General features: G+C 39.8%; 1 protein-coding gene across 2 annotated transcripts; it reads right to left on the bottom strand.

Annotated features, from left to right (window-relative positions):
* Positions 1–4,461: 4,461 nt before the first annotated feature.
* LOC101735739 (nose resistant to fluoxetine protein 6) lies at positions 4,462–16,988 on the bottom strand. 2 transcript variants are annotated; one of them, XM_012690375.4, is made up of 13 exons: positions 16,852–16,988; positions 15,339–15,478; positions 14,291–14,606; positions 14,100–14,211; positions 13,100–13,184; positions 12,713–12,879; positions 11,924–12,002; positions 11,071–11,174; positions 8,660–8,833; positions 8,282–8,432; positions 6,757–6,955; positions 5,660–5,802; positions 4,462–5,053 (listed from the first exon to the last, which is right to left on the bottom strand). In XM_012690375.4, exons 1-13 carry the CDS (start codon positions 16,928–16,930, stop codon positions 4,901–4,903), a joined length of 1,902 nt encoding a protein of 633 aa, XP_012545829.1. In that variant the 5' UTR covers positions 16,931–16,988; the 3' UTR covers positions 4,462–4,900. The 2 variants fall into 2 exon arrangements, with proteins under 2 accessions (XP_012545829.1, XP_037873717.1); XM_038017789.2 differs by having other exon boundaries at positions 8,282–8,453.
* Between the last annotated feature and the right edge of the window lie 1,368 nt (positions 16,989–18,356).

Consider the following 18,356-nt stretch of genomic DNA (forward strand, 5'->3'; position numbering starts at 1 on the left):
CTGCATCATTTGTTGTTTGCACTATTTCAGAATATCAGATCAGAGAATCCGTTGCGTCTGTCAGAGGTCAGCCCGGCATTTAGGATATGAGAAATACTATCACACCACCACAAATCTTCCACAGATACTATTTTATATTGCCTTTGTAGGAAGATCAGCATATGGCCCACCTGACAGAGAGTGGATACCGTCGCCCATGGACGTCAGCAATGCCAGGGGCACACCTAAGCCACTGTCTACCGTTAAGTAACCTCCACAAGCTTCGTTTGAAGAAGGACATGTCATAGCGCTCGGGAAACACCGTGGAGGGGAGCTCATTCCAAAGCCGTATGTACGTGGCAAATAAGATTGCTGGAAACGCACTGTGGACGAACGCAATGGCTCCAAGTAGTATGGATGAACACTACTCCTGTGGCAGGCGGTGCGGTGATAAAAACGAGATGGCGGGATCATTTCAAACAATTCCTCAGAGCACTGTGCTTAATAGTCAACACGGTAGAACGCGAGTTATTTCTATTGATTAGTAAACCCGCAGAATGTAATGTCTCAATTAGGTCAAAGTTTCGGTCCAGTTCCGAATTAGTGATTACTTTAAGGCAATACAATCAAGCAGGGCGATGCATCAAAGGCTCTAAGACCGAAGAACGATTTCTGTCACAACCACAACTTTATTACATCTTTCCTCTTGTTACATCTTCAAAGTATTGATTTAGCGTAAATTAGATTAAAATTATATTTACTCGTGGTAGGACCTCTGTGAGTCCGCACGGGTAGGTACCACGGCTCTGCCTATTTCTGCTGTGAAGCAGTAATGCGTTTCGGTATGAAGGGCAGGCCGGCCGTTGTAACTAAACTGAGACCTTAGAACTTATATCTCAAGGTGGGTGGCGCATTTACGTTGTAGATGTCTATGGGCTCCAGTAACCACTTAACACCAGGTGGGCTGTGAGCTCGTTCACCCATCTGAGCAATAAATAAAAAAAAAATGAGTTTTTATTAAGCTGCAAACTTTTTGTTCTCACGATTGCCGAGTGCTGGCAATGTATTTTATATCTAAAAAGAAAGAAAAAAGGTTGACAAAATAAATTTGTACCCACTAAGGATCCCAGCAGAAAACTGGTATGGCAATAACTACCGTTACGATATTGTTTCGTTTTCCGATGTTCCTTTCCAATTTCCTTGTTTTTTTTAAATCATAATCATTTCTTGACTGCTTGTCTGTTTGCGCACGTCAGTTGTTTTCCACACACATATCCTTAACGACTGGAGGGATTTTCATATTATTACGCATAGGTTAGGATTGAAAATATCCAATTCGTTAATTAAAATAATAATTTTGATTGTTTACACGCTAGTTTGCTTTTGGCGGCAATAAAACTTCGGTGACTCAATTATGTAAATTTACAAATAAACATAATTAAGTTAACCTTGCTGCGAATACAAAGAAAACAAGTAGACTGAGTTTGTTTAAATAGATTTTCCCAAGACTATTCGAGAGCTGCCAGCAGACTGTATGTAAATTTTGGTTTGAACGGGTTTTGGAGGTAATAAATATCCGTTAATTAATTCATTATTGTGTACAGAAAAAGATACATGGTGAAGTCATGCGCTCTGGTCTGAAGAGTGGGACGTCAGCTTAGAATTTACATCATATCTCATTCATGGATGCTGTCAAGTACATCTCGACTTGGCTCACGCAGCAGCTGTCAGTGCTCTAGGCACGCCGTTTCAGAATATCTCGATCCACTCTCAGTGCTGTTGGATGCTGCTAGCAAAGAAGGCACAGGTCACCGAGGAGTTCAACGAAATACTTAATTCTTAGTGCCGGCCCGCTGAGCTTCTCGTCAGATCTTCTCAGTAGGTGGCAACTCTGATCCGGTTTCTTTGCACCGAGCAAATGTCCTTGAACTGCTATCTCTTAGCGTCGCTCGGATAGCTGTTAGCAACCCCTTCGCCAACCCGTCGTGATCAAGCAGCAAGTTTTTGTGGCCAACCGCCATCCCACCTCCCCGAAGTCATGATAAAACCAACTGCCTACAAGCAACATTTTCGGGTCAAAAGGTTCTTAGTTGAAATAAATTAATGATTTGGTACCATAACCGTGAGGCTGGAGTGAGTTCTGAATATACCATATATTGCAAGTGTGGATTGTGTGCTTAGAGTTACGATAATTATCACGTAGCTTAGATTCCTTAACTTGGGTACAGACGTGCCCATGCTAGAGCCGCGTGGCTTGTGAGGTTGAGCCACACAAGTCGTCGTAGCCTAAAGGATAAGACGTCCGGTACATTCGTATGTAGCGATGCTCCGGTGTTCGAATCCCGCAGGCGGGTACCAATTTTTCTAATGAAATACGTACTCAACAAATGTTCACGATTGACTTCCACAGTGAAGGAATAACATCGTGTAATAAAAACCAAACCCGCAAAATTATAATTTGCGTAGTCACTGGTGGTAGGACCTCTTGGGAGTCCGCACGGGTGTAGGTACCACCACTCCGCCTATTTCCGCCGTGAAGCAGTAATGCGTTTCGGTTCGATGGATGGGGTAGCCGTTGTAACTATACTAATACCTTAGAACTTATATCTCGAGGTGGGTGGCGCATTTACGTTGTAGATGTCTATGGGCTCCAGTAACCACTTAACACCAGGTGGGCTGTGAGCTCGTCCATCCATCTAAGCAATAAAAAAAAACATATCTGTTCCCGCTGTTCACGCGTCTTCTTTAGGAGCTTTAGAAGCAGTGTCTATAACTTACTGAGAGCAGAGGGCAAAGTCACTGGCTACGTGAAACTGCGATTCAATATAATGAAGTCTGAACGACACGTGGATCTCCTGCAGAGACGGGATCGGAAGACCTGGAGGGAGTTTATATGGGAGCGGTCCGCGTGGGCGAAATATTACACCTGTGTAAGTCATAACCGTACGTATGCAAGTGTAGTGTCATGTTGTTACTAAGGGAAAATTTACTTTGCCCCTTAGGGGTTAGAGACGACAGAGTATCTAAATGGAAACAGGATGTCATTCCTCAGTCGACGGTGACCCCTAAATATTTGACCTTCATAGCCTAAGGTATCGGCTGGCTAAAGAGTGTATTGTGGGAATGGTGTTGCCGCGCCTAAAACGCGATGAACTGGTGTCGGGAGGGTGACCCCTGTTGAAGAGCAGGCCGTGCTGTTCGTGGGGTTGATGTTGATGCGGCACTTCCAGAAGCACTGTATTAGGTTGTTGGCTGTGATCTGGAGTTTACGATAGATAAGCTACATCTTCTTGCCCGAGTAGTAGATAATTGTATCATCGGTGAAAAGTGTTAACTAAGTCGCCAGCGTCCGAGGTATATCATTACAAACAAAACAGTAATGAGGATAGAGTGGAGCCTAGCGGGACTCCGGCCGAGATCTGACGGGGGAGAGATAGGGATGCCTCGACTCTTGTTGTACACTTGGTAAATCAAACCGTTGTACCAGACTGTCGAGAGCCTCCATGATATCAAAGAAGAGAGCTCCGGTGGGGACGGGCTTTGGTCTGTTGAGTTGAGCTAAGATGTATTCCGTGATGCGCTTATTGGATGCAAGCGTGTTTGGCGCGGAACTGTGCGTTGATGATAAGCCTTTCAAGATTACAAAGTGCCAGAAGATGTTTTCGAAGGAAATGCTCGTAAAGTTTGCCTTTGGCTGGGCGGAAGCTTGCCGGTCGGTAGCTTTTGAGTTGTTTTTTGGCTTTCCAGGCCGATAATGTCCGCTGCTTTCCACACCACGGGAAAGATGCAGTTAGTCATAGCGGCATTTAAACTGGGTGCCAGTATGGTGATCAATTGGACGGGTAAGATTTTTAATATAAGATGCCGGGGTCTTTCCGTGGTTATAAGTTTCATATCTTCTTATTTTATAGTTTTTTATCCTACGTAACTTAAGCATAAGCCTTGAGAGGCCATTTTAGTGTAACCCTAAGAAGTAGGTGAACTCACGGGGCTCAAACCTGATGACATTGCTAGCACTTATACTAGCAAGAGCAGTGCTTCGCAATCTACTACCGGATCGAAAACGCGACCCACTGAAGATCCGGCGAGAAACTCAGTATGCTGTGTCTATGGGTTAATTTACTCGTCGAGCCCTTCATCGCAAATGACGGGTTCGACAACAACGATGACCGGTGCTTGGGGTACCCAAAAGCACCGTTAGTGAGTCGGGAGGATCTAAAATGACGTGTATTGGGCGACGTCGACTGCTTACCGACTTGGGGGCGATACGCGGTCGTCGTTGTGAGGCGAGCCGCGAATAAGGGCCGATGCGCAATTGCTCATGTGTAATTTGAAGTAAACGCGCTGCGTGCGTTAGTGCTTACACACAAGGCAGTCAGTCATATTACATCGAACAACACATTTGTTCGAAAGTGATTATCTACTGATAACTGCAGTTACGTAGAGGTTGTAGTTCGTTAATCGGAATAATTACTAACATTATAAACAGAATATTTTTATTAGTTTGAAAATTGCTGCTTTTAGAAATAAGACCATTATCATCCATACTGTGACATTATTTATTTACTTTCAAAGTTTTCTGAAAATTTAATATCGACGCGTTGTTTCAAGGTCCTCGTGTTCCTGTTTTCAAGGACTTTGGTAACGCACACCTGATCATGCTACCGAGGATAAAACAAATTACACAATTTAGGTCAAAATAAATTTATCCATTGTGTTTTCTTTGTAGGTAGGCTTCTGAGGTGGATACACGACCTCGACGAAGAGTCGCGGGAATCCACTGGGTGCGGGTAGCGTAGGTCTGGTCATCATGGTGAGTCTTGGAGGGGGAGGATTCAGTTATACGTCCAGCAGTGGAGGTCAATAGGCTGATGATGATGATGGTCGTAATTCTTTCTATTCAAAACTTTGACTGTCTTCGCTATTTCAGCTTAATTTTCTCCTGCACCTGAGTCGTCTTAGAGGAAGATCTTAGATATAATTTCCACACTCGGTTCATCGGTTCTTCAACCAGCAACCAAAGCGGAATGGAGAGAAGCAAAGAGACGACCAGGATGAAAATGTAGTACTGAACCTGAAATAAGCAGAATCATTTCAAATTTAGAAGCTAACTAATTTGTATTTTGGTATGTTCTTAGTGTCTAGTGGGACGCTTTGTGGCTGTACCATAGATGAACTATGGGGAAGGCATCATGGTACATAAACATATGACGAAGAAAATACATAGCTAAAACCAACTACACAAGTAGTCATCATTATCCTGCCCTTCTCCAAGTCAGTCCCAGTCAGTCTTTTCATACTCTTCTATCATATACCATTTCTTCGCACACTCCCCTCTTACCCATATCGTCTTTCACGCAATCCATCCATTTCTTCTTAGGTCTATCTCTTCCTCTGTATCCTTCTACATTCATAGTTAACAATCTCTTACCAACCTCATTTTCATTTCGTCTCATCACATGTCCATACCATCCCAAACACGCACTTCTCAGCTTCTCTGTCACAGGTGCCATTTTCAGACTTCCTCTAACATATTCATTCCGTATTCTATCCATTCTCGTTACTTCACACATCCATCGCAACATTCCCACCTCTGCTGCAGGCAATTGCCTTTCATACTATAAGTAGTATAAGGTAATTAATGAGTCACTTTAAGGGTAATCTAATTAGTTTCACTTACCATAGCCATAATCGATTGTTGGAAAGGAACGGTGGACAGTGATGCGGTGTACCGAATAATGGTCACATGGATATTGTAGGCGCAGTACGATAGACGCGCCACGATCGACCAACAATCCCACTCGAATATTGTACGGAAGACGTCTGAAGTAGAAACATAAGATGACATAGTAAATTATTTGGGAGACTTGCTTTTTGCTAAAGAATTTACGATTTGCTCTTTAGTTTCTTAGTTACACTAGATAGTTACTTTAACCGGGTTCTGACCCCGGTCAAAGCAGTCCCTCGACTGTAACGACTACCCGATACATATTCACGTTTACCTTAAGGAAATATTCCCCAAGGCTGTATATCTCTCGGTTATGCAGATCTTTGGCGTTCAAGATACCAAAACCCCCACATTTCCGAGGGACATACAACCTCATCACAGATGAACGTGGATGATGCATTCTGTATGCCGTTAACAATCGCCTGACTTTTCTATTCAATACGTCCAGCTCTGATTGCGTCTACCTTAATATTCCAAAGGAATATGTTAACATAGAGATTTTTTTTGACCCAACCATTAAACGCTTGGTTCTTGTTTCGGCCTGATAAATGGCATTTTAAGACCTTTCTAAGACGACCAAAGAACCGATCTCTAAACGATTGTTTCATATCTGTGTCCACAATATTCAGCACTTCGAACATACCAAGGTACTTACTTGTAGGTTTCCGATTTACAAACAAATTTGAGGACCACACTATGGTTAAGTTATAAGCACTCTGAGTTTACAACTTTACTTCTCTGTACATCTATGAACGCACATTTATCAACACCAATTATTATTATTATTTGATCTAATGTATGGGCGATACCTGCTATTATTGTTTTCTTTACATGGGCAATATACCGTAGTTATATCAATTATTGAACACCCCTTTAAACTTCCAATATGAAGGAGTGCACGTCACGTCGTGGCTTATGTAATTATTTGTAATTAGGTAGGACATGAGTTCATTTCCTCCTTACTACATCTATTGGTTAGTAAATTTAATATTCCATTGATAATAGAGCAACTATCAGACGTTATTAACTTATAAGAAAGCCATACGTACTTTCAAGTTTCATGATCATTGCGCATATAAGTACTGTGAACAGTAATCCAAAAACAGGTTTCGCAGTTGCAGCGTACATTGTTCTCAACATGACTGAAGACCTTGGCGCGTCCATGTAGAAATACGAGGCCATGACCATTATGCCAGAACCCAGGACTACTGGCAGCGGACCAAGCATCCAGCAGAGCATTTTATATTTCTAAAAAATATAGTTAACAAAGTTGACCAGGGTTGTAGTGAAGTGAAAGCTTACGATAAAATAATTCGTGAAATTTTATGAGTGCTGTTGAAACATGATGATGAGGAGGATATATTAGGGTATACACTTATGAAAAGTTAATTTGTGGAAATATTATGAGTAACTGTTTATATTGATGATGAGGTTACCGGAGTACGTAGAGACCATGTGGTAAATATCTGGGGCATTTGCACAATTAAAGTACCATAAAATGAATATAAGACAAGATGGATCTGACTTGGAATCAGAAATGATATTATAAAGAAACTAGCTTTACCCATCCGGTTCGCAGGGCATTTAAAATTAACATTATTATTTCTCACCCCCACAAAGATTCTCATCATAAACGCCCCCGCAACTGGTGTAGGGAGTCCAAAACTCATATAAATAATCTATCCATTAATCCTATCCATTAAGTACATGTATTTTGTACATGTATACCAAGTTTCAAGTCAATCGGATGCATGGTTCAGTAGTTATAACGGTATATAACTACTGAACCATAAACTTCCGTAAAAAAACACTGTATATTAGTATATATTATGTCTGCTCTTCCACTTGCTACCACACCATACGTTCGTATCTCCGGAATGTGCTCTCCTTGCGTCAGTATAGAGCAGTGATTCTCAACCTTTTTTTTGTTGCGGCACATATTAAACGATTTCAAAATTTGGCGGCACATAAAAAAAAAAAGATATAAATTATTTACTTACTACAACACACTGCTTAAATAGTTTATCAAAAAATTTAAATATACGAAATAAAGTATATAACTATAATTTTTTTTGTGGATTTTAATATATATTCATGTTTAATATATTTTTCTTTTAAAATGATATAATTTAATAATATTAACATTATTATATATACGCAAAATTTGGCGACACACTTTTGAAATTAGGCGGCACACAAAAGTGCCGCGGAACAGTGGTTGAGAATCACTGGTATAGAGCATAGTCTGTTGATTCGTGTGTGTACGTAATAATAATATATTATTATACTCTATTTATTAAAGCTTTATTAAATATACAATATTAAAAAATTATTAGAAATACTATTTAAAAAAATACTTAAAAAAATAGATTGCTATTACATATCTTTTCTTAACTTTTATTTCTCTCCTATCGGACCGAAACACATGGCTGTTCCACGACAAAAATATTTAGGCTTGTGGAACCTACGCGTATCCCGGATAAATTTTATACAATATAATGGGTTTTGTTATAAAGGGCACGGAGGGATGTCACGCTCAGATTCGACTCCAACACCAATAGTAATAAAAAATACCTTAATTTTATCCAAATTCAGGTTAATCTTCTGCCAATAGTAAAACAGGTATCCTGCACCCATCCCCAGAATGTAACAGGGTATATTAGTGTGACTTCGTCTGTAGACTTTTAAGAACGTCGGGTCTATCCTGATTTGGTTGCGAATGACTCTGATATATGGAACAATAATACTATTGGGTAATTAATTAAACTAATTACTAACGGGAAATTATTGCGCAGTGCTTCATTTGATCTATATTGATTTTAATTTAAAAGTTAATGGGCAGATTGGGGAAGAGACAGAGTAAGAGAGAGTTTGGTCAGAAATGTCGTCAAATATGAACTTAATTTTTACTTTTATTATTGCAAAAGAAGTTCTGATAATTAACACACTTACTCAGGAGTGCAAATGACGGTTCCATCCAAGTTTTCTAAGTACGTGTGAGCGGCTACTATGGCGATGCCTATAAAGAAAAAAGTGGGAAGGACTATCTTCCTAGACCTCGGAGTTCGGCAGGCCAGATAGATGATTAATCCGAAAATGAACAGCTGCATATCAGCGGCTATGTACCTACAAGTGTAATTCATTTTCAACGCACTGCCCATCTGTGTGCTTTGTGCGAGTGTCTTAAAGTTCTCGATAGCGTAAAAGTTAACCCAATTTTGTATGCAGTTGTAAGTCGTCGTGGCCTAATGAATAGGATGTCCGGTGCATTCGTGTTGAGCGATGCACCGGTGTTCGAATCACAGGCGGGTACAAATTTTTCTAATGAAATACGTAATCAACAAATGTTCACGCTTGACTTCCACGGTGAAGGAATAACATCGTGCAATAAAAAAATCAAACCTGCAAAATTATAATTTGCGTAATTACTGGTGGTAGGACACTCTTGTGAGTCCGCGCAGTTAAGTACCACCACCCTGCCTATTTCTGCCGTGAAGCAGTGATGCGTTTCGGTTTGAAAGGTGGGGCAGCCGTTGTAACCATACTTGAGACTTTAGAACTTATATCTCAAGGTGGGTGGCGTATCTACGTTGTAGATGTCTATGGGCTCCAGACCACTTAACACCAGGTGGGCTGTGAGCTCAGCCACACAACTAAGCAATAAAAAAAAAGTTAGTAAGCAACTAGTACCTGCTTATGTATGTGTGTATGTATTCAACTCGTTCTAGTAAAATCGTCTTACTTTTAAACATTCGACTTATAGTAGAGTTATTTTGTCGCTGCAGTTTGGGTCATAAAACACAGCCGGGCTAGGCCGGTGAGTATGTTGCGCGGGTGCAAGGCCATTATCGATAGAAACAAATGAGTCATCGAAGGCAGTCATAGTATATATGTCGAAGAGAAATTTGTTTTTGTGCATTCGTTCTCTGAATTTCTTTCAATGGCTACTCCTTTGTTTTGTACCAAAACGGCACAATTTATTCAAAATAATATTTAGCCTGTTGGCATCAATATACCAGCACAAGCACGTGTTGTTATCAACGATGTCTTAAATTTTTTCACTGAAATGAAAATAGATCCTAAAAAGTTACCAAGTGTTAATTTCTACCGTTCTCATGAACAAAACTAAATACACTATCGATAATGCTTATCGACAACAATAATGCGCATCACTATGCTCGTCCATAAGGCTCGTGAGTGGAAGAGAGAGCGAAATATTCGCTTCATCGCTCCGACTCTTTATGACCCAAACTGCAGCGACAAAATAACTCTACTAAAGTTATTATCTTAATATATATAAATTATGTGTCACGTTGTTTGTCCGCGGTGGACACCTAAACTACCGAACCGATATTTTTTTTTTTTTTTGAGGATCGCCGGACTTCCGCCCTTCACTGGGGATGGAGGGCGGGGCATGTCGGAGTTGAAACTCCTGTCGCTCAACAACCAGCATCCAAACCTCGCATGAGACAGAGCTCCTGAAAAGGCAAAAGGGGGAAAGTGAAGCGCTTAGTGCGGAGCACATCTCTCCCATCACCCTCCCCCTCGGGACGCCGGACTGGCGGTCGTCGGCGCCACGACCACCAGCTCTCTCGGTCGGCAGGCTGTCCGAAGCCCGCCTATCTAGGCCATCTGGCGCCGGTTAGAATGGTCTATCCTACGGAATACCCCGCTGGGTCAGAACCAGCGTGGGTTGAGGATAGCCGGCCTTCCATCACCCGGATGCTTATGCATAAAACGCATGCAGAGCAACTTGCACGTCGTCTTCTTAGGCCCCCTTCGCCGGTCCCCAGGCCGACATGTGATGGAGACCCGAAACACTTAGAGGGCCAGGGCTTGGGCGAGATCCGCTTCCCTGGCCCCCGCTCGACGGCGGCGAGCCTGTGCGTCTCTCACGCGCCCCGCCGCCTCCTTCTGCGAGATGGTGCAATCCTTAGGCCATAGGATGGTTTTTATTTCGATTAAAGGTCGCAATATTTATTAATTAACAATAACATGATGTCTTATGTTGATTATTATTATTGATTGTAAGTTTCATAAGTCTAAAACAGATGGCGCCTTAAATCAGGTTTTACAGACAATTGTAATACTGTCTGACATTAATATCTCATAGATGGCGATGTGTTAAAAATACCAACGTTTTACATAAGCTACAATTTAATGGCACAAGCACCACGTGTTGCTGAGGCTAAAGTATAAGTGAAATTTATTTCGTAGTAAACGCAATACAGTGAAATCCAATTGTTCTTACTTGGTTAATTTTTGGTATTAGCATAGCCGGCCACGTGTTATTTAGAAACAAAAACCTTAGCCACAGCAACGTGTGGCCGGGTCTGCTAGTATTTTTAATAAAATGAATGTACCAAGATTGTATCGTGCAGTCTGATTCGTTACTGTAGTTGTGGATGTACAAGAGATGTTGCCACCAATATCTTCTGCAATCACGTATTTCGGACCCGGCGACCTCCTGCGATGAAATTATTAAAATTCTATTAATATATTCGGTAAGATCCATAGCTTTGCTGAGTTCTGACTCATCCTAGGATCGGCTGAGGTTTGTTGAGAAATAGTGGGTTTAAGCCGGTACAACCACGACATGCCCCGTCTACTACCTCCAATACGCAGGCAGAACTCAGGCGATTCATCTCTGGCCCAAACAAAGAATATCATAGCCGAGTTACACGTGGAAAATATTCATTCATTTAAAAAATGTACATTATTTTTTAAACTTGTTGACTCCGCGTTTTAGTTTTGAAGTTGCTTTTTCCTGAGTATATCACCGTGATTACGCATTGAATCCAACCGAAACAATACATGCGATAACCGACGACTCTACGACAGCCCTCACGGTACGGCTGTCCACAAGGCCGCCTTAGGCGATGCCTTTGTGTTCCAGAATACCCCTTGAGACCACAAACTGCCTGCCGAACATTGGGGCAGGATACATTGCCGCCTGGTCGCTTGTCCACAGCAGATGCATAGAACAGCAGCTATGTAGAACTGACATGCGGCTATTGCTGGTAGCGGGCCGCGTGGCCTGATAATTTCGTAACCCTCACCGGGCAGGGAACGCTTCCTACAGCCCCTGACGCATTCGACATCGTAATAGGAGAGTTCACAGAATTTACAATATGGAGTAAGGCTAAAACCAAACGACCTTATTTGAATAAAAAGTTAATAAAGAATTAGATTTCGATTTGATTATCTAACACTTACAGGCCAGAATGGTCCTGAACCGACATGTCTGAACCAAGTCGCGGTCAGCGCCAATATTACGGCATACGGCGGTGTAAGCCTGGAAAATATCAAATTACAACCTGTAATGGTAAGTTATGAGAAATGTCACGTGTGTTCAAAAATCGAATTCAACTATTTCCACCATGTCGTGATGAAGAACTATTATTGCCCTATTGATCTTGAATTTATTTAATTTCGCGTACAGCGGAATGTTTCCACAATCGTAAAGCATAAAAAAAGATACCACCAGACTAGCGTTTGTCAGGGCATCTAACATTTTTCAAACACGTGTTAAAAGTGTCATTGACTGCGCATATTGATTTTGTCGTGCTAAACTCATGATGGAATATAATCACCTTTTTAGTGTCTAAGGAAACGGAGTATTTTTCCAATGTGAAGGTTAGTGGTTAACATCACTCATAGATGTTAACAAGGCTAGAGTGGTAAACAAGCACAAAAGCAGTTAGCTGTTAGGTCTTAAGTTCAAGGTGTGGTTGATTGCTGATTTTTGCAACAAGACGGCATTTGTAGAAAAAGAATATACAACTGCATGCGTCTGTACGAGATGGTAATGCCACGTGCTCAATATATATTTTATGAAGACAGATTAGTAGTGTAGCTTGCAGACTACAGCTATGGGCTGCCGTGTGCTATAGTTGTTGGGACCATACCTTTGGAATACTTGGCCAAAGCTATCACCATTTTAGTTTATTTTATTCTACTCCATCACTGTAGGCAAGTCTCAATTCAAGAACAAAACAGGCTTACCGCAACCATCTCTCTAAAGTCCGTTTTGGTAAAATTTTCCAGCTAATTTCATTACTTTCATCAGATATTTGCTGGTTGTATATTAACAGGAATCCCGATATTACAATGAAAATCTGCATTATAAAGGTAGCGTTGAACAGTAGATGGTAGTAAATATTGTCAAACCACTGCAAATGGAAACACTATTATAGTAGAAAACTGAACAATGCTTGCGATCATTTAAAAAAAGACTAAACACGTATAGATAGCTCATAGACATCTACAAAGTAAATGCGCCAGCCACCTTCTGAGGTCTCAGTATAGTAATCACAGTAACCACTTAACACCAGGTGGGCTGTGAGCTCGACCATCTAATCTAAGTAATAAAAAATATATAATAAAACAGACCTGCTCCAAATATCTAGGATTATTGTTACACACGAAGACTGGGACGCTCGTGTGTATCAATATCACCAAACACATTAATACACTCCTGAAAAGTGAAGCGATAAAATTAGAAAAATACATGTGTGCAATTCACACGTGGTAGAAGTGAAACCTTCCAAAATTAAAATACAATTATCCTAAACGTCTTAAGTATATGTAAAATTTTTTCATTAGTAAATAATTGTAAGGTAGCGCCCTCTGTGAATTGATATTTTAATTTCACGTATAATCCTAAATTAAAATTCACTACAAGAGCTTTCATACACACATTAGTATTAAAAAATCTCACAGATGGCGCTGTATTAAATAGTATGTATATTTCTGTCTCATTCTTTGCTGGCTTCATCCTACACATTTTTGTATTTGTGTCTCTTACCTGTCGTTTTTTCCGTTGCATCCGGTTTGAAATCACAACGATTCTAAAGAAGTTTTCACTTCAATTATTTCACATATCTCGTATAAACGCATATATTTCGGAAAGTTTTCGATGAATAATAATAATTATAATACAATCAAACGATGTTGCAGTATTTTGAATAAGAACAAAGTTCTGGATGCGAATATCCATAAGCACTAAATTTAAGCAAAGCTATTAATTTTCTTTCTGCTAAAGATATTGCCGGTTTGCCTCGGACCATCTGTACTACTATACACTCTCTCTGATACTTTTACTCTGCTTACATCCGCTACGAGACAATCTCGTGTTGCGCATTGAAGAGTGGTATGCTTTGTAATTATATTGGCATTTAAACGCATGTTTCAAGGACTATAGTTTGTGGGCTTGGACAGAAACAGAGACGGCGTTCATGAGGCTTAATGACCATTCACTATTGGTTGGGCGGTAGAGTTATCTACCTATGAAAGCAATGAGAACAGTATCCTTCAGTGGGGTAGAGCACCAATATACATATATATTACTAATAAAAACAACAAGTAGGATAGGATTTGAAATTAGATTTACCTTAAACCGTTCAAACATTTCAGTGGACGAAGCCGCGGGTTGGTCTCGTCAAATGGCTCCATCAGCCTACGCCAGTTGCATCGTATTGAAAAATAGTGGTACCATTCCGGGCCTGAAATAAGTATGTCAGAGGAAGTGTAAAAGTAGCCCCGGTAATTAACAAATTAAAGAGCGGACGGTTAGCAACTTACTTTTATTATTTTCATCACCGAAGTATAAATCACAAAAACTTGCAACGACGTTCAGTAGAACTAAAATAAGACAGGCGGTGCCAACAATTACGTCACCGATATCCAACTTATAATCTTCCTTCTCATTGGAACACGATATATCGGTGATTTTTGTTCTCAAGCGATGCTCGGACCAAAACGATTCGTTGAGACGGGCCTCAACGCTCTGTTTCAGGTCCCACGTTGAAATATTTGTTTGGTTACGATTATCAGACAAGCACACACCGTAGAAAAGCTTAGAATGATTGTAATGTTTCACGGTGTGCTTGGAAAATTCCTGAAAAATACACTCACGATTTAGTTTCATGTGAAATATCTTGAGAAAGCCATTTATTTTAAAACTATAGATCTTATTGAATTTATTTCTTCATCTTTAAAGATATCGCGCACTGGTTGCTTAACTCCATAACTATTCAAATATTTGTCCAAATCAATTAGTGTAAAATACAAAGTTTAACTACTTTAAATACCAGATCCGATAAAAGTATTTCATATAAGGATCAATTTGCTACTATCAAATGTGCGTTACAAATAAATTATCAATTTTTATTGTATTTATGGCTCACTATTTTGGCGATAATGGCTTACACATAAATTTTTTATGTATGCTGTCGTGGACTTTTTTGTAGGATTATTTAAGTTAAACATTTCCATTATACATTATATGCGTGTAACTCCAACGGTTTTTGCAGCGCACGCTAGAATAGCCCGCAAATGGCAGATTTTTTCCTACTTACCTACTTGACAATTAACATTATATTTTGGGTAATTCTCACAATATCTTTATAAACTATAGCCTATGTGTTATTCTGATTTGTAAGCTATATTATTGTAAGGTTTCACCCTAATCCATCCAATAGTTTTTGCGTGAAAGAGTAACAAACAAACATCCATTCTTACAAACTTTCACATTAATATTACATATTATTATTATTATTAGTAGGATAAATCACCAAAAGGTTAATACGGTCTTAAGTCTGTCTTAATTATGTTGTTATATTTTACTTACAACTATCATATCATAAACGGGGTTTGGCGTAATCTTTATAATTTCAAATTTGGTAGTACAGTATATCCCTTCTGGCTTGCTCAAGCATTCTTCGTAATTGTCAAATTTGAATAACGCTGGCATACGTTGGTAATCGGTTTCTGAAAGCAAACAATCATTACGAAACACCACTCCTGTTAACTTGTATTATAAATGGTGCGCAAGACATCAGGAGCGAATGCGGGTGCCAATAGGCTATAAGGATTGACGCCGCAGCGAATATGAAACACGTCTTTACTATTCAAATACTTATTTATTACTGTCTTCATCTTATTACACCACACACCCCACCCAAATAGAAAAAATAATACATATATATTATTATTATTTATTATTTTTTTATTTAAATACAGTTTTGTTTCCTGTTTCCTGGCAGTTTTGCCATATAAAGGATTGACGCCGCAGCGAATATGAAACACGTATTTACTATTCAAATACTTATTTATTACTATCTTAATCTTATTACACCACAGGGTTGAGGGCTGATGTAGTTGAATTAGTTATTAATATTTTCAAGTAAATAGGATATATATTTTAATTGATTAGAGGAGCCGTAGTACCAGTGAGCCACTGCCGAAGGCCGCACTCATAAAGCTGGGACCAGAATCGACAGTATCGGTTCGAAACAACTGTACCCCATGGAGACCATTCTTAATCGCCAACGCAATTATCTCATCGGAAACCGCTTCACAAGCAAGATATTCCCTGGCCTGGTACCTCATATCCAGTACCACCTCTGTCGTTCGAACGCCAACGTGCTATGGAAGATCGAAAATGAGCTACTTCAGAGCCATCGGCAACGGGAAACGACCGGCATCAAGAAACTATACAACTCATTCTTCGTTCTATTTTAACCGAACACTATAATATTGTTGACACGTTTTCATAATCGCTTCATCATTCATTACTCATTCAGTGTCTTTAAGTGCGGGCGCCATGGCCCGATTGTGATGGAATGTAATGACTTTACAATGCATGACGTTCGTAAAGACGAGTCTGGCTGGGTATCTACAGTTAGACTTATGGTCTTTCTCTTTGTCTAGACTATGGTCTATAGTCTCTTATGTATCTCGAGGAGAGGGAGGGCAGGAAAAGGGAAATGAGCCGAGATGGCAGCGAAGATAAAGATCAGAAGAAAGTGCCACCGAAGAAGATCATGAGCGAGTTCATTGATAATGCAATCTAATTGTTCTGTACGTGGATACTAATAAAATTATGATATACATATAAAGACAATATATTACAAGTATTGTAAAATTTAACCAAAAAAACAATGCTCTTCAATGTATTAAGTATTATTTCCGGATTGTCTTGCTGTAATCTAGGTGGAGATATGAGCACTAAAGAATTAATGAGATAAATTTCTGTTTGCTGTCCGAAAAGTTAATTTTGGAAGGCAGCTAATAAATACCCCAAACGATTTACCAGATAACAAGCACCTGCATCACACGGGCTCTGCAGGAAAACAACTCACCATTCAATTTATAAATAACACCATAACTCTCACCAAAAATAAAAAGTAATAAGAAAATATTCAACATTTTACTTGACATGTTTCGAAAACGCTTATAGCATGTCGAGTGTAGTATTGAAATGATACGAGTCTTTTTATTCTACATATTAGCTTCCAGATTTAGTCTTTTTATTTTATCTTATACACATACATGTTTATTCTTGAGTTCCGTATGTACCAAGAAAATAGTATAGAAGCTTACTAGACCCGTCCGATGCTCGTTTGTTTCAAATTTATATTCTTATTCTATTGACTTCGAAGGCATTACATGGCCACTTGATGGTGAGAGGCAACCGTCGCGTGTGGACATCGCGAATGAGGGAGGCAACACAGGAACGGAAATAAAAGGAAGTAAACTTACACGTAGTTCAATTATAATAATGAAGTATGCGGGTACTATGTTACTTCCACTAGGTCTATTAGTAACTCTACTTCGCCTGTTTGTTATGTTAGTATCTGATCCTAATTAAATTAACTCTATCATTGATTGTATATTAGGATATTGTTACGCCGGTACGAGTAACGCCATCTATCACCAAATAGTCGAACGAATATCGAAGGATTTAGTAACATCTAGAACGCTCGAGGGGTACAACGCCGTCTATTGTCAGATAGCGGAAATACAATACTCGACTTGTGTGGAATTATCTCGATAATTCTAGGGATGTGGTATCGGCTACAAAAGCGTTGCAGAGATGGCATGCAGTCAGTTAGTGATCGGAACTACTCGAAGCGAAACAGCGAACGGATCACCTGAAGCGAAGCGGAAGAAGCGTATTGAGAATTTTGAAATGTTTGTGAAGTGTTTTAAGTGTTCTAAGTGCTATTACAGTTTCAAGTTGTACCCCGGTAGAATTTTTATTTATCCCGAACCCCAGCGCGTAACAATATCTTAATCAAGCCAATATCTGCATAATTTGTTCTTTGTGCTATTTCAAAATATCAAATCAGAGGATCCTGTGCGACTCTATGCAAACTCTACCTCCTAGAGCGGGTAGCGATTTACTTCTCCTCCTATTTACTATTTTGTGTAGGTACTATTAGTAGAGCATGCTGTGGGTTTCCCAGGAATGTGAATATTTGTTCAAATTTTTCGGAATTTCCGTAAGTTAGAGACTCAAAAAAATAATCGTTCGCGTAGTAAGCAACTTGCAATTGTACATATTATGTTTGAATATTTACATCAGGTGTTAGTATAAAACAAAACACAAACGTATTGTTTCATCATTTGAATCATCCAATCGTCCAATCTATCACGTGCTGTGTGTATGCGAATGTTGAACGTAGACTATCTGGTACAGTAACCAGTTACTCCGCCACCTATCCACTAGTGTCTAAATGGACGATAATGGCCGAGCGTTCATCCCTACGAATTGGATCTGCTATGTTCATGCACACTCACGCCTTTGTAAAGGTCATTTGACCACGTCCTAATCTCTGGTTGATACTATAGGATACGACGAAGA

Source organism: Bombyx mori, chromosome 19, assembly GCF_030269925.1.
Source record: "Bombyx mori chromosome 19, ASM3026992v2".
Lineage (NCBI taxonomy): Eukaryota > Metazoa > Arthropoda > Insecta > Lepidoptera > Bombycidae > Bombyx > Bombyx mori.

What these genes read in the sequence shown, in the direction of transcription:
- LOC101735739 (XM_038017789.2), bottom strand. Translation starts at nt 16,930, where the DNA reads ATGTCAAGTAAAATGTTGAATATTTTCTTATTACTTTTTATTTTTGGT. An exon ending in CCGTTTATGATATGATAGTT is followed by an intron (nt 14,607 to 15,338) that starts GTAAGTAAAATA and finishes TGTATTTTTCAG; the next exon opens with GAATTTTCCAAGCACACCGT. An exon ending in AATGATCATGAAACTTGAAA is followed by an intron (nt 5,803 to 6,756) that starts GTACGTATGGCT and finishes TTTCTACTTCAG; the next exon opens with ACGTCTTCCGTACAATATTC.